Source organism: Lathyrus oleraceus, chromosome 6 (assembly GCF_024323335.1).
Source record: "Lathyrus oleraceus cultivar Zhongwan6 chromosome 6, CAAS_Psat_ZW6_1.0, whole genome shotgun sequence".
NCBI classification, from domain to species: domain Eukaryota; kingdom Viridiplantae; phylum Streptophyta; class Magnoliopsida; order Fabales; family Fabaceae; genus Lathyrus; species Lathyrus oleraceus.
The window spans coordinates 479,084,639-479,101,733 of NC_066584.1; the positions used below are offsets into that span (position 1 = coordinate 479,084,639).

At 34.6% G+C, this 17,095-nt stretch overlaps 3 protein-coding genes across 3 annotated transcripts; 2 read left to right on the forward strand and 1 right to left on the reverse strand.

Moving 5' to 3' along the window:
- Positions 1–386: 386 nt before the first annotated feature.
- Positions 387–3,484, forward strand: LOC127098313 (uncharacterized). The gene is made up of 3 exons (XM_051036872.1): positions 387–540; positions 811–3,028; positions 3,182–3,484. The coding sequence occupies exon 2, from the start codon at positions 883–885 to the stop codon at positions 2,983–2,985; it is 2,103 nt and encodes a 700-aa protein (XP_050892829.1). The 5' UTR covers positions 387–540; positions 811–882; the 3' UTR covers positions 2,986–3,028; positions 3,182–3,484.
- A 5,349-nt stretch (positions 3,485–8,833) lies between these two features.
- Positions 8,834–10,601, reverse strand: LOC127098314 (putative glutamine amidotransferase GAT1_2.1). The gene is made up of 4 exons (XM_051036873.1): positions 10,409–10,601; positions 9,572–10,305; positions 9,276–9,482; positions 8,834–9,097 (listed from the first exon to the last, which is right to left on the reverse strand). Exons 1-4 carry the CDS (start codon positions 10,497–10,499, stop codon positions 8,849–8,851), a joined length of 1,281 nt encoding a protein of 426 aa, XP_050892830.1. The 5' UTR covers positions 10,500–10,601; the 3' UTR covers positions 8,834–8,848.
- A 1,893-nt stretch (positions 10,602–12,494) lies between these two features.
- On the forward strand, positions 12,495–16,774 carry LOC127096359 (tyrosine-protein phosphatase DSP3). The gene is made up of 7 exons (XM_051034940.1): positions 12,495–12,653; positions 12,737–12,853; positions 13,271–13,368; positions 15,571–15,664; positions 16,074–16,131; positions 16,241–16,284; positions 16,386–16,774. The coding sequence occupies exons 1-7, from the start codon at positions 12,495–12,497 to the stop codon at positions 16,641–16,643; spliced, it is 828 nt and encodes a 275-aa protein (XP_050890897.1). The 3' UTR covers positions 16,644–16,774.
- The last annotated feature ends 321 nt before the right edge of the window (positions 16,775–17,095 follow it).

A 17,095-nucleotide genomic window follows, 5' to 3' on the forward strand; every position in this document is an offset into this window, starting at 1 on the left:
TTTTGAAATTCCGTGGCACATATAGAAAAATTCAAATTTTTTAGAATTTTGTGGTAAGTTCCAGAAATTCCATAATTTCCAATAAAACATTTCAGCTCAGTATCGAAAATTGTAAATTTTCGGTGTTTATACTAGAAATTCTAAATTCCCTGTAGATATGTATTTATTGTGGTAAAAAATAGATTTTTTTTTTGTTGATACATACTACAATTTCCTATAAAAATATATATATATTTAAAAAAATTCCGATATTTACTAAATAATATAATGATTAAAGGGCTCTAAATATAGGGTGTCGGATAAAATTGTGGGGTAACAATTTAAATCCTCAAAAATATAGGATTCTAATATTAAGCCCAATCCATATCCTTTTGATAGACCCATCATCAGAAAAGACAAATGTAAACACATTTCAAAAATTAAAACCCTAAAATCAACAAATCCGCAGCTTCTGAACTCCACTCGCCGGTAAAAGCAAAAGTTAGCCGGAAAACGCTGACGGAGTTGGTCTTCGGCTATCAGAAACAACAAGAAATCCAGGTTTTCCGTTTTTTCTTATTATCGTGATTGTTAGCATAAATTCCAACCTTTACTTTTTCCAATCAATCAATGGTTAATAACTCCACATTTCACTTTATAGAAGCTAAAATTTTCGTTTTTTTAGTGTTTGTATTGCTTTCACCAACACCGTGTATAGTAGTTTAGGTTTTTTTTCACTAAACAGATTAATTGAATTTTATATTGAGAAAAATATTGTATCTTTCTGTATTATAATGTACCCTAATCAAACACTTGAAATATTGTATACAGATTTCATCTTCAGGTTATTTGCATTTCAGAGGATATAGTTGTAGCAGTTTGTGTTGTCACATAGTGTAAGAAATGTCTACGAACATTTTTGATGGTAGTGATTCGGAAAATGATGATATTTCAAAAATTGAGATAAACCAGGATTATGCTCGGAGGTTTGAGCATAACAAGAGGCGGGAGGATCTCCATCGTTTTGAAGAGTTAAAAAAGAAGGGTGTTATTGGTTCGGAAGATGATGAATCGGAGTCGGGATCATCTGATGATGATTATGAGAAAAGTTTTGATTCTAGGAGTGATAAGAAGTTCTTTGAAGCGTTGATTAAGGTGAAGAAGAAGGATCCTGTTCTTAAGGAAAAGGATGTTAAGCTTTTTGAATCTGATCATAGTAGTGAAGACAACAGTGAGGATGAGAAGAGTGAATTAAAAGATAAGGGGAAAAAGAAAATGTATTTGAAGGATGTGATGGCAAAGCATTTGATTGAGGAGGGGGCAGATTTTGGTGATGAAGAGGAAGAGAAAGGTATACCAAAGAGTAGTAAAGGTAAAAAGGCGATGTCTTTGAATCAGGAGGAGATGGGTTTTGTGAATAGGGATGGGAAGAAGAGTTATGTTGATGAGCAAGAGGAGTTGAAAAGGGCTTTTCATGAAGCAGTAGAAAAGGATGGTTTAGAAGACGGGGAATGGGATTTGAAGGAGAAGGAAGGTGAAGTCCAAGTAGAGAGTGAAGACAAGGAACTTGATGAGAAACTGGATGAATATTTCGGTAGAGATGCAGAAGCGAATGAAAATTCTAAATTTCTAAGAGACTATTTCAAGAACAAAATGTGGATAGACAAGAATGTGGAGAATTTGAATGTCGGAGAGGAAGATTTTCAAGAAATTTCAGAGGATGAGATAGAAATTGAGAGGCAGGAAGAGTATGAGCATAGATTTCAGGAAAATCCGGGAGATAGAGTGTTGGGTCATGCTCGTAAGGTGGAGGGGTCAGTGAGGAAAAAGACAAATACAAGGAAAGAGCAGAGAAAGAGCAAAGAGGAGAGAATGGCAATAGCACAAAAGGAAAGGGAGGAGGAGTTGAAACATTTAAAAAATGTCAAGAAGCAGGAGATACGGGAGAAGGTTAAAAAGATCATGAAAACTGCAGGAATTGATGATGAAGATGTTATCCCTCTGTCTGCTGCAGAATTAGAAGAGGAGTTTGACCCAGAGGAGTATGATAGAATGATGAAGAAAGCATTTGATGATAAGTATTATAATGCTGAGGATGCTGACCCTGAATTTTGTAGCGAGGACGAAGAAGACACGGAGAAGCCGGATTTTGAAAAAGAGGATGAATTACTTGGACTTCCTAAAGGCTGGGATGAACCTGGATCTGATGGCGGGTTTTTGGCTGCAAGAGAAAAAGCATTGAAAGAAAAGACTGAGATTACTAGTGATGATGATGTCGTTGAAAGTGAAAATGAAAAAGAGGAAATTCCCGACGAAGGTAGTAGTCGGAAGAGGAAGCGTAAAACAGCACTTTTGGAGAAAGCTAGACAGGCAATGATGGATGAGTACTATAAACTAGATTACGAGGACACAATTGGGGACCTGAAAACAAGATTCAAGTACGCTAAAACAAAGCCCAACAAATTTGGCATTAGTTCCCCTGAGATACTATTGATGGATGACAAGGAATTGAATCAATATATTTCCTTGAAAAAACTTGCTCCTTACCAGGAGGAGGAATGGAAGCTTAGCAAACAAAAGAAATACATGCTGAAGATGAGGGCTAAGGAGATCCTTCGTGCAGCAAGTATGGATAAGAAGAAAAGTAAGAAGTCAAAGGTTGATTCTGGCAAGATAACTTCATCAAACAATGTTGTTGTGGATGAGAAAGCAAACACAACAAGTTTGGATAAGAAGAAAAATAAGAAGTCAAAGGTTGATTCTAGCAAGATAACTTCATCAAGCAATGTTGTGGAGAATGAAAAAGCAAATGCAGCAAGTTTGGATAAGAAGAAGAATAAGAAGTCAAAGGTTGATTCTGGCAATTCAACTTCATCAAACAATATTGTGGAGGATGAAAAAGCAAACACAGAAGAATCAAAATCAAGGAAAGCCAAGAGAAGGGAAAATATGGCTAAGTTAAAGTTACCAGCGTCAAGGCTTAAAGCATATGGAAAGACAGCCTGAAAATCTATGCGTGGTGGCAAGTAGAATTCGATGGTTTGAGCAGGTAATTCCTTTAGTATGAGGTTAATTTGAATCAGTAGTATTAATATGTTGGCAGCTATTGTTAAATAATAGTGATTTTGTAGACATTTCCTTTATGTGTCAAAGGCAATTTAATTTATATTAATAGCATATTTGTGTTTTCACTGTTTTGCAGTATTCCCATACTCTTATAGAAGATTGGAAATTTGGACATTCCAAAGGACAATGTGCTGGCCCAAGTTTTGTGTGTGGAGAAGTTTTTGTCTTTATAGTTTTCTCCATTATTAAATGTATAATTAATGTATGGAATTCTCAGTTATAGTCGAACTGTGTTTGGGATCAGCAGTTCATTTTTGACAAAACTTGTTATTGTAATATTTGTGTTTCCAAAATTACATTCAGAATAGTACTGATTTAGGCTATTCACAAGTTAGTTGTAATTGCAAAACAAAAATAAGAACAAAGTGTTTTTTTTCAATTTCATTGCATCAAATTGATCGACTTGACTTGACATACAAGAAACAACTATAGCAGGTACATGATTTATGTATAATTTAGTTGTCAAAAGGCTCGTCCTTTCCTGAGTAATAATGATGAAATGCACATGTAAAGTCTTTTGCATCATGACCAAGCGATCTGTAAAGTCAAGGTATATTAGGGCTATCCTTAATCCCATATAATAGGGCATTTTGGGTCAGTGCATGTCTAATTCTACTACAAGGTGTATATGGATTTAGGGATCTAACATGATTAATTTTATTCTAATTTTTAATTTTATACACCTCTCATCATTATTATAAACATCAGATACATTACTAAATCAATGAATCTAAAAAGTGTTTTGTTGCATATAATAGTGACCACACCTCTCATCACTTTTATAAACAACAACATTGAATAATTGATATATCTCATCATTTTTATAAACAACATCATTGAATAATTGATATGTCTGATAAATAATAATGATCATATACTACTAAATCAATGAATCTAAAAAGTGTTTTGTTGCTTATAATAGTGACGCAATGATATGTGCATTAAGATCCAAAATTCACTTCATGTTTTTGGACGTCGTTCCACAAGACCTATAGGATCCGACTTAACTTTAAGCACCGATATTCAATGTATCTAAAAAGTGTTTTATTGTATATAATAGTGACAGGAGGGTGCGTGCCTTAAGATCAAGGAGTTTGTGAGAGTTCATGAGTCCCATAGAATATAATTTTCAATAGAGATATTGGACGTCGTTCCACAAGACCTATGGGATCCGACTTAACCTTAAACACCGAGCCTGCATCTTAGAAGAGTGTGGTAGTTGGGAATAAATGCCCCCGATTGAGTTTTTCTACAATAGTAATAATTATCACTCGAGTATTGGTATGACCCCTTACGAGGTCCTATATGAGATGGGGTGCAAGACTCCTTTGTGTTGGACCAAAGTTGGCGACATGGAATCATGAGATTGGAGGTTATTAAAGAGGCCGTCGAAAAGATTAGGATGATTAGGGAAAAAATGAAAACTTCACAAATTTGACAAAAGAGTTATGTTGACAATTTGAAGACCTCTAGAATTTGAAGAGGGTGAGCATGTGTTCTTAAGCATGACTCTGATGGTAGGCATTAGACGAGCAATGAGGGTGAGAGAATCGAATCCTTGCTACGTTCCAAATCATTCGCCGGATAGGCCCAATGACCTACCGATTGGCCTTGTCCCCTTCTATGTCCGCTATACACAATATTTTTCATGTGTCCCAACTCAAAAAGTGTTTTTTTTATTTGTCCCAAACATTACATCATGAATCAATTTAGCTAGACCACAACATGAATACGTTGAGGAATAAGACGACAATTCTAATGAACGTGGCTTGGGAAGATGTGTAGAAAGATATGTAGAAAAAGATGCAGAGAACTGAACCCTTTAGGCCCATAATTATAATTAGGGCCTGCCTGTAATTCTCTCTAGTTGAATGATAGGGACAACAAATTGAGGGAATTAGGGTCTAGGCAAAATTACAGTCGTAATTAATATTACAGTCTGCCCGCACTTCTCATTGTTCAATGGGCAAACACTCTAGTTTCAGACCATAACCCTAATGGGTAAACACTTTAGTTTCAGGCCCAAACCCCAATGTTTAGTGTCGAAGAACATATGCTACTCCTTAGGCACTAAGGGGTATTCTTTAGTTTAGAATTAACTATAATCATGTGTACACTATAGTTAGGGATGTTCGCGGTGCGGTTTGAACGATTTCGAAGCTTAAAATCATCCAAACTGCAAGAGAAAAAAGTGTGCGGTTTGGTTTGGTTCGGTTGACTTTTAAAAATAAAACAAAACCAAACCAAACCAATGCAGTTTGGTTCGGTTTGGTTGAATAGTTTTTTCACAATTTTTTTATTGAGCCATACATACACATATAGAAGACAACATAACTTTATATTTAGTCATTCATTCATTACCAAATAACAACAAAAATCATCATATATGGACAACACCATTCCATTTAATATATAAAAACCATATTAGACAAAAGTGAAATAATAAACATAAAACAATATCAAAAATATTATAATGAAACAAAAAAATAGAGGAAATGAGAGATTAGTGAAGATGAAAAAGAAAGAACATAATAGATGAGAGACTATAGAAGTAGAGGTGCAATAAAAATGAATTTGGAAGAGAGAATAGTAACATAAAAATGAGAAGATGAAAAAGAAAGAATATAATAGAGTAGAGAATCGAGAAGAAGCAGAGAGATGTACCTAGAAAAGAATGCGTGATACTGTTAGGAGAGATTTGAGAAGGTTGAAATTGAAATCCAAAGTGTGAGGTGTTAGACGATAGTACCGATCTAGAAGGGGGATTGAATAGATCAAATTTTGAAATTTAGCGCTTTTTAAAAATGTTTTCAACGGTTGCGGAAGCACCCTAGATTATAATCGTCTAAACGATCCATTAATGGAAAGATCGGATATGTGTGAAATCGAATGGAATAACTACGATAGAGATAATCAACCACTATCTAAATCAATCGATTAACTACCACAATCCTTGATATTGTTACCTCTAATAATGCGTTAGCACAATAAGAGAGCAAGTAAAATATTACTAGATTTGTGTGAGATTAATTTTATCGAACACTTAGTGAGCACTCCACACCAAGTTTCAGTTTCGTCAAATTGAATGTGCAGAATTTTACTCAGTTGCAATCAAAGTGATTGCACCAATTTATCAAATAGTTACTATGCACAACAATCAAGCGATGATTTTACTATTAAATTCACACAAAACGTAATTAATGTAAAATTTAAAGAGATAAGAGATAAAGAGAACAAGACTGGATTTGTTGAGGCAGTTCCCCTATCGTTCTCGCTTAGGGTACGTCTGCCCTCAATTCTAAATCTAGAATTGAGATGTTTTTATTAACACATTGCAAAGTCAATACAAGAGAACAAATGATCACCACCAACAAACTCCTAGTATTGTTGCATATCCTATTCGCTTCTCTCCCCTTGATTCGAGTTGAACCAAGTCCTTCAAGCGCTTTGAACAAACCTCCGGTTACAGCTACCTTATTGTAAGAACGCCACGTTCTTCAAAACTTCAGCTCAGCTGATTTCGATCGTAAGTCGCTTGGTCCCTAAGCTTTCTTCACAATCCTCCGGTTATCGTTACTTGTTTGACCGAACCCATCATTCTTCAAACTTTTCACTGGCTGAATCTGCGAAGCAAAGGTTAGTGCAAAATCCCCCAATTCTTGGAGGACAAAACCCCAATGGTTTTATTCAAGAAAAACCCACACAAAGCCTCAACCCAAACAAAGATACCACACTCTTATTTGGACGTTATCACAACAACAATACACAATGCTCAACAAAGATTGTCGTGTGTGATTATTGAGAAATGCAATGAAGAATGAAGATGATGAGCACTTTGGTGTATATCTTTCACTTTTCTTGTAAAGATGTTGAAGAAGAGACTTTAGAATATTTATATGATGCATGAACCAAATAACAGACATAACAAAATTATTTTGCAAAATTACACAGCAGAATATTGAGTCCAAGCAGCGACCACTCGACCTGTTCATACAGGTCACTCGACCTGTATGGACCCGAGGCAAAATTATTCAAGTAAAACAGGCGATGAGTCAACTCAAACTGGGGATGAGTTGACTCAAACAGAGTTTTTCCAAGTTGAGTCGACCTATGACTCGACCTGTTCAGACCCATGGCTACATGGTTCAAATGAAAATTGGCAATGAGTCGATGCAACACGTGGATGAGTCGGCTCGTTCAGTTTTTCCAGGATTGAGTCGACCTGTGACTCGACCTGTTCAGACCCAAGAGTTATGCTCCGAGTCATGAGTCGACTCACAGTTCTTAAACTCCTAAAAATGAGTTTTGAGATGTATTTTGACCAATTTAAACCAATCTCTTATGAACCTAGGATATTAACGATGATCACATGCATGATTCACATCTATGATATGCTCCTATATGCCTGGACACGTTGAACTTATATTTTGAACATGTTAGAGGATGAATGCAATCTATGATATGATGATACTGTCCAAAGTACACGTTATGGGCGATTAGAGAGGTTTGACATCATTAAAATAAGGACTAGGCATATTTGCCTTCACATGAGAAAGAAGAAATTATCTGTAATCGTAAGGCTAATGCATAATAAGTTTAAGTATGTGTTGAATGTGGGTTAAGTGAAGTTTGAGTTTTAACATAATGTAGTTTGATTCGATTTGGTTTGGTTTGGTTTTCAAAATACAAACCATAAACCGAACCCAACCGTATGACTTTGTTAAAAAATGGTTCAAACACATCCGGATCAAATGGGATTTTTTGTGGTTTTTGGTTTGGTTCAATTCGATTTGCGATTTTCTATTGGATTGGTTTGGTTTTGAACAACCTTAACTACAACTTGTCATCTTATTGGGGTTAATGAGTACACATAGGTGAAAATTAGGCGTTCATACTACAAATACACTATAATCATATTTATTTCATTATGCAACATTGTTTACATACTAGTATGTGATAATAATTGCACTTCCTTAGTCATTTACCTAAGAATTCAAAATGTTGAAGTACTAGTATGACTTAATACTTACGATGATTAAGTGAGAATGTTAGGGCTCATCTTTGCTAAGTGAACTCTCCGTTTATATGACATGACTGACATGTAAGTCATGGTAAGTCGAACAACGCTTTCGGAGCTAATTAATCTCCACTCTTGGCAAATAGAATATGTCAGAAAAGATTATGGTCATCAAGCATCATGAAGTTGAGGTACCTTTAGGTCCAAGCCTCCAAATTATTCTCACGTCCGTGAGGTTGGTACATCTAGGTAAAACTATTAAGTTCTGTTTATATGAGTAACTCAATGAGAAAAAGTAGTTTTTCATCCCATGTACTATTTTATCAGATAAAAGTTCACAGGTATAGCAAATAGGTATTACAAGATGAAAGAATTCGGGGCATTTAATTTTTTTTTTGTAAAATGTGATGATTTTGCTCGTCTGTTTAAAATTATGAAAATCAGAATTTCATTTTCGTCAAACTACACTTTTCTATCACAAATCATACAGATGAAACATTTGTCTATTGCATCGACTTCATTATTTAGCTTTTGGTTTATTTTTCTCATCTCTACAACCAAGACAATATCATCTACAAAAATAATGCACCAATTCTATAACAGCCACCAAAGTTGATGTTTGTTTACAAACTTGAAAGTCTATTTCTAGTTAGAAAAGAAAAAAATCACTATTTCACTAACTGACAAAAGGAAATAAAACAAAAATATAATTCTAGTATTTTCCTGTCAACTTTCTTCTACAACTAGTTCATTCATCTTTCTGTCAATTGTCTCAGAACATATCTGATGCATCGATCCATAAAAAGACACCAATTCTGTTAACTGCTCCACAGACATATTTGACATCATGTTCCTAGCAGCCTTCTCCCTCGTCTGATTCATTTTCATCTTTTGTGCGTAACTTGAACCGTTTCTATAGGTTGCACCAACCTGCTTTAGCCTATTCTCCTGCTGCAAACTCAGTGCTGTACTTGCCTGTAAAACCAAACATTATCACATCAAGATAAATCGAGTTTATACTAACTAGTCTCTAAAGTATGTAAAATTCGGCTATACAGTCCGTGCTATTAAGACGTTAGGAACCAACATGACAGTTTTTTTGTATAGAATTTAGCGACACAATCCATGTAAAGAGTAGAGCTTTTGAAGTAACCTGAAGAAAGTCTGCTCCCGGTTTAAGTACAGAACTTTGGCTCACATCGACATGAGAATCAGACTTATACATATCTCTAGCGACTGAAAAGCTTTTCACAATCTGTTTTCTCTTTTGCTCCAGTTCCTCATTTAGCTTTGGAGACTTGGGGACAAGTATTGAGCTGCTAAGTTTTTTCTCGAAAGCTATTACAGCTTTTGCAAACTCCTATTTCACAAACAGCAACAAGAATGCTTCCATTTTATTACTTATAGAAATTTTCCATGCAATTGCAAAAAGAGTAAAAGTGTATATACCTGATAAGCCATACTGCATCCAGGATAATCAAATTCATCACTTTCATGGTTCCTCATTCTCTCCGGATGAAACTGAAGTCCCATAATAAACTTACCATCTTCAGGACTATAATTATCAGGATCGTAAAATCCTTCCATCAAACCATCCGGAGCAAATGCCATTGGAACAAATCTCTGTGCCAATCTCTTGACGCCTTGATGGTGGTAACTATTCACCATGATCTCCATTTTCTCATCCACAAAAGAATCTTTAAACCAATCATGCAAAGGAGTGTTCGGGATAACATTTATGGAATGACGATGTCCATCATAGTTTAGATAGTCCATGTGAACCACTCTTCGAAACTCATGGTTTTTCTCGACTATCTCTCTGTCTATATCTTGGTAAAGAGTGCCTCCACAGGAAACATTAAGAATTTGAGAGCCTCTGCATATACCCAAATAAGGTATATTTCTTTCAAGGCAGAGTTTAGCAAGCGTTAGCTCAATGGAGTCTTTCTCTTTATCAATGGCAGCATCACTTGGATGAAGCTCCCTTATGGCCTCAAGCTCTTGAGGTGTAAGTCCACAGAGTTGAGGATCATCATAATGAGAGGGATCAATGTCCTCACCTTCACATAGAAGAACACCATGAATAGGCTCAAAGCTTTCCAAGAGAGTGTGAATTCCAGTGACTCTAGGGACAATGATGGGAACAGCTCCATATCTTACAATGAGATCAAGATGATACTCACCTGTTGTAATATATAATTTATAATAGATAGCCTTAAGTAATGTCTTTATGACACAAAAGTAATGAATAAACAATTAAAAGTATATAGAAAGAGTATTAATTACCAACAAAATCTACAAATTTGTTCTTGCGAATAGTACGTCGAGAAACGATGAGAACCCTTGGCAAAAGCAATGACAGATCAGAGGTGGCCATGGCGATTCAGTTTCAGATTCAATGCACAATAATGATCAAACTAAGAGAAATCAGAAAATGTTATGTATATAGAAAAAGAGAAAGAGAATGAGAAAGGAAATTTCAAATTGAGGTAAAAAACTGATAGTATTAATTATACAATATCTGAAAAATCAGTTATAGATAGAAGTTTAAGATATATTTTATTTTTCAAAATCGATGAAGGCGCAATTGGTTTTTAAGTAAGAACCTAAGAGGAGTAGCGTTTGTGTGTTAACTGAGATTGATGAATGCATTTGCGAATGGTTCATTGTTGTTTACCTAAAATGTAGATGGATCTTAACTGAATTTATTTTCTGTTTTTTATTCAATCGCAATTGTTATTAATTTGGTATGAAAATATTTGGTGCCAAAATAGATACGAAAAAGAAGGATCACTCGCTTACTGAATGACCACAATTGGTGTGTTTATCAATTTGTTTTTATGTGCGAATATTTATAATAGTTTTTATTTTATTTTTATTTGATTTAATTTTAGAAAAAAGAGTTCAACGTCTAATAAAAAGTATACGGTAATTATTTTTAAGAAACTCGTATGAAATACCATAAATAACTACTACATAGTAATATTTTATTGGACGAATAGCGTGAATGGATATTCGTTAAGCTCTTAATTTTAATTTTTGAAATAAAAATTCATATTCATGAATTTATTCATTCATTTTTTTAAATTTTGTTTAGATGTTTTGAGGGACAGAGATAACTTTAAAAAAATATTTTTTAAAAAAAATCTAAAAAATTTAAACCAATTTTTGAACTTTTTTTATATAAAATAATAAATTAATATTTATCATTAATATATTTTTAGTTTTAAAAATAACATAACAATAAAAATTATATTTAAAAATAATCCGTCTAAATCGTGGGAACACTTCAAACCCTCCTCTTATACAATTTTCTAATTCTCAATATTAGGTGCATTTTAATTTTTGAATAAAAATGAATCTTTAATAACTAATAAATCTAGGGAATTTTTTAACACATCCGATGTATTATTTAGACACCACGTGAAAATACTAAAATACTTTCAGATTTCAGAGTGCATCTCTGTACCCATCTAATTTTGACTTAACTTTAAAATATTTTGGAGATGCATCTTCAAATTTATTTCAGAAATGCATATCCGAAAAGTATTGGAGCTTAAATCGTGCTAGAACCCTTCTTTCTCATTTCAAAAAAAACTCAAAAGTTTATCAAACTCTTTCAAATTTTTTTCACCAACCAAGTCAAAAATCAAACAACCAAGTTCAAAGGATCTTCAATCAACATCAGAAAGATCATCCAACACTTAAACAAATTGAAAAATTGTAAATTTTTGTTGTTTTGATAATTTTTTTGAGTTTTTGTGTAAATGAGTAGAAAATGATGATTTATGTATCAAATGAGTAGGAAATGCAAGAATGTTAGTTTATACATGCTGTAAAACATGTTTGTTTGTTGAAAATCACGATCAAACCGTTTATTTTGAGGTTTGCATGTCTAGTTGCCGCACTGATGAGCTGAAGAGTTGCACAAAATTTCGGAGATGCATCTCCGGAATTTTTCAAAGTTTAACTTACCCAGTAACCAGAGATTCATCTTTGTAAATTAGCAGTCTGTTTTGTTTTTTGCTTTTCTTGTTTGTAGTGTTGCTTGCTTGCACTAGTTGTCTGATTTACTTTAACTTACATGCATTATGGATGATAGACACGATAGACTGAGGCGGGAGAAGAGTCAGGTTTCAGAGGCTTCTATTCACTCTGGCCATGCAGAGACATCTGCTTCTAGGGCTCATGCTTCTCCCCATGCTTCTACATCTTCTTCTTTCCATAGGAGACGAGTTTCGCCTACCGATGCATCACTCCCTTCATCCTCCCGCAGGCGCCAGGTTTTACCTATTCATGCGCAAGAGGTACCTGATTCACTGGTGGTACCGGAGGCACCGGTGCCACTCCGACGGATGATGCTTTTGAGCCAATGCTACCTCTTACTGTTGATGCTGCTGAGAGAGTGCCACCTCCAGATGGTGAGGCTGTTAAGGATGCTGAGCTAGAGTCATTTAGAGGAGGCCCTGTAGAGTTGTCACTACTACCTCTGTACCCATACCATAGTGTCAGGCATATCTGGGACAAAGAGGTAGTATTAGTTGTATTCATTCTTTTTAATTTTTGTTTATTAATATATTACAAGTTTCTGACATTGATTTTTATTTTCTACAGGATCGTGATCCGCTGAAGTTTATTAACCATAGACGGAAGATTACTGGTTTGCCTCAGTCGAATGAGGAGTGGTTTCAGACAACTTCATCCCTATCTGGGATGACCAGTTATATTACGGTCAACCACATGATGCTTAATGCATTCGTGGAGAGATGACACTTTGAGACCTCGTCTTTTCATCTCCCGCTGAGTGAGATGTCTATCACACTCAATGATGCATCGTATTTGCTGTATCTTCCGATCAAGGGGAACTTCTAGATCATACGAGGAGTAGTAAAGATGAGACACTCGAGATGATGGTAGACTATCGGGGAGTTGACCCAGTGTATGCGAGGACGGAGATGGAGAGAATCAGAGGAACTCATGCTAGGTTTGAATTCTTGAAAAAGGTATATACATATGAGCTCCAGAGAGTAGAGCATGCTAGAGGTGATGACGAGCAGGTGGGGATCCACAAAGCGTATGTTATAAGAGCATACCTGTTATATTTGGTTGACACTGTGATTTTTATGGACAAAAGTGTCACTTATATAGGTGTCATCTACCTACGGTACTTCGAGGATTTCGAGTGGATCCATGAGTACAACTGGGGGCTCGCTTGTTTGGTCTACTTGTACTCGAAGTTATCAGAGGTTGTAGCTGGAAGACGAAGCATGTCACATGCAACATCACACCATTGATGATACTACTTATTGGTCTTTTAATGTTTTTGTGTTCTTTTCATTTCATCTTTACAATCCATTACTAATGATTTGATTTGTGTGTTCCAAACTTTTCATACTTGGAACCTTCAACACTTCCCGCGCATCTCCGGTTGAGCGAGTGTACCGAGTTACACTTAGGATATGCCGCATGCTACTACATTTGCCCACTAAGAGGGAACTGAGCGATAAAGTCGTTCAAAGTGTATCTTGACTGCTTGATTGCCGAGGACATTGATGTACCAGAGACAACGCTAGAATAAATGATCAAGAAAAATATGGTGCATTAGTAAGATATATGGTGCATTAAAAATTTTCTTAAATCTATTAATTCATTCTATTTGTAGTAATAAATGATCAAGAATAAGGATGAAATGAAGAAAATCTATTCACTTTTACGATAAAAAAAGAAAATTAAACAAAAGAAGGTATACGAAAAAGTTGATTTATTTCATCTTAACATTTAACTTTGTTTAAGATTGAGTTTTTTTTTACTATTCAAATCTAATATCATTTCTCAAATTATAATTATCCCTATTTGATTTAGTAAAAACTGCAGTAGTTACCTCATAACATTAAGGCCAGCAATAACACCAACTATCTATAGTGGCTTTTCGCTTAGCATCATTGAAATAAGTTGGCATAGTAACAGATGCATTATTACCATTTGATTTTAAATACATCTTAACAATTTCTTGCATCTTGGTGAGTATCATAGATGATACTTCTTCGGCATATAGTTGGTTTTCCTATCTTTGTACTTACCCATCATCATGGGTTTGTCATTGTCACCGGCAATGACCTCGAATGGCCATAAAAGTTTATCATCTTGAACAATAGGATCACTAAACTTCCTTCCGATTAACCTCTTAGCATCTGAAAAAATTAAGATATGAATAGGGTTTAATTGCTCGATTGGTCCCTAAATGAATAGGAAAATTCTAAATAGATTTATAAACTTGTTATAAATAATTTTTAATTAGGTTTTCAAGATTTTAAAATATAAAAAGAGTAGAAATTACCAAAGACTCTATCTTGAGGGTTGGCATAAGCTTGATTTTTAGCAGCATCACCGATCAATCTCTGATTTTGGGCGAAAACAATGTTGTTCCTGTCATACTGCAACACATGAATATGCTATGTCAAGGTCTATTCCCACAACACAAATTCTTTCCTGTTTTTTCTTCATATTAGAGATCGATATAGTAGTCACTACGCCAAAAACTGGAATAGACAGCGCACCTTAGAGGGCGCTTTATTACAAAAGCGCACTCTAAAGTGAAGCGAAAAAATAAGGAGCGAACAACTGGAATAGACAGCGCACTTTAGAGGGCGCTTTTGTAATAAAGCGTCCTCTAAGGTGAAGCGAAAAAATAAGGAGGAGATAGAGGGACAACAATACAGGGCGCTTTTAGAAAGCGCCCTCTAAGGTTACCCTTAGAGGGCGCTTTTAAAAAAGCGCTCTATAAGTCCATGTGCATTTCCAGTTTATAAAGCGCTTTTGGAAAGCCTTAGAGAGCGCTTTCATAAGCGCCCTCTTAGGCTCCCTTTAGAGGACGCTTTTTTTCCACAAGCGCCCTCTAAGGTCCCCTTTAGTAAACATTAAAATTATAACATACTGCGCGTTTTGTTATTTCACTCTCTGTTATTTTCGTTTTTTTCACGTTAGGGTTCTCACTGCTACGATTTTCGCTACTTCTAAGGCGTTCTCCTTCCACCTCTGTTAGATCTACGACGTTTCCTCCTTCTATTAATTCGTTGTTAGCTGTTCGATTTTGACACCATAGGTATTTTTCTAATCTTCATATTACTTGGTTTCTCTTCTGACGTTCGCTATTGTTCATTTTTGGTTTCATTTTTCTTGGTTCATACATTTATTGAGTATTCTCAACAATAATTATTGTGTTGCAATGCTAGCAATGGAGACTAGGCATTATGGGTTAAATTTCACCAACTGTTCCATTTTTTTTAGTTCTTTATTGTTAACTATGATTAAAATGACTCTTTATTTATTGATTTATTGATGTTATATATATATATATATATATATATATATATATATATATATATATATATATATATATATATATATATATATATGGTTAGGGTGAAACTTTTTTCGAATTGATGCAGATACTTGTGTCCTGAACCCTATCCGGAGGAGAATTTGGAGTTTCTTAAATCACAGAATATTCGTCTATTTCAATTTGGAATTGAGGGGAAAACGGTAATTTTTTATATTCGTATTCATCATATATGTGTTCAAATGTGTTTAATCATGTTATTTCAATGTATGATGTTTTGAATTGGGTTTTGATTGTTGTTAAAAAGTCTGTGATTGTTTGAATCATTCTGAATTTTGTTAATGAAATTTCATTGAAATCATGAAATGTATGTGTATTACTCAAAGTTTGAATTTTTTCTGTGATTGTGTTATTTTTGCAGATTATTAGATTAGGGTTTTAGGTTTAATTGTATAATTAGGGGAAAAAGGGGGTTTGGGGTTTATCATAAATATGGGTTGGTGTTAGCTGCTAATAATCATGAAATTTGACCTATGTGGATTGGTGATTCATTTTTGGTTTTATCTTTTTTATTTTATTTTAGAGTTAATAAATCTTTGTATTTTTCTGCAGGAAGTTTCTTTACCTATTCTCAGTGATTCTATTATGGAGGCTTTGAAAATTTTACTTGGTATTTGAAGCAAGCTTATTCAACTTTGAAATGCAGATTTTTTGTATATCTTTGTTGGTGTTTCTCTTGTTTGTTAGATATCTAATTCCTTAATTTTGTCTGGTTTCAGATGTGAGAAATCACCCTGTTTTGATTCATTGCAAACGAGGAAAGGTATAAGATTGATCACTTGCAAGTTTATCTTCTCAATTCTGAATTTCCGTTTTGAATTCCTAATTGTTTGTTCTAATGATGATTTTTCTTCTGTAATGCAGCATAGAACAGGTTGTGTAGTTGGTTGCTTCAGAAAGATGCAGAACTGGTGTCTGTCTTCTGTGTTTGAGGAGTACCAGCGTTATGCTGGTGCTAAATCCAGGACAACGGATTTAACATTTATAGAGATGTTTGACATCATAAATCTTAGGCAGTGCCTCTACAGCATCATCTACCAGTATCAAGGTGCTTCAAAGAAGCGCAGATTGATGTATCAAGGCGAGACTACGCAGAAGCCACCCCGTTTGACATCGTTTTAGCTGCTGCACTGGCTATCAACTCCATTTTTGGATTTGGTAGAGAACTCATACTTCAAAGTAATTTTTTGGAGTCTTTGAACATATATCCTTAGGGTTTTTAAAGATCTTTTGAGTACTGCTATTGACATGCATATTCTTAGAGATGCTTTTGCTACTTAGTTTTATTCATAGTTAACAATAAAGAACTAAAAAAAACATACATCTCAGAGATGTTTTTGCTACTTAGTTTTATTTCTTTTTAAGTTATGAATTGGTTGTATATTTAGAATCTTTAGAAGTTAAACGATTATATATCAGTGGATTGTTGTATATGTATGGATTGTTGTATATAAGGCTTGTTGAATGCAATGTGTGAAAAAGGGCTTCAAATTATACAGTTTTAGGTGTACTGCTTCAATATACAGGTTGTCTAAAATAAATAAAAAAATATAGCGCTTTTTAAAAAAAAAAAA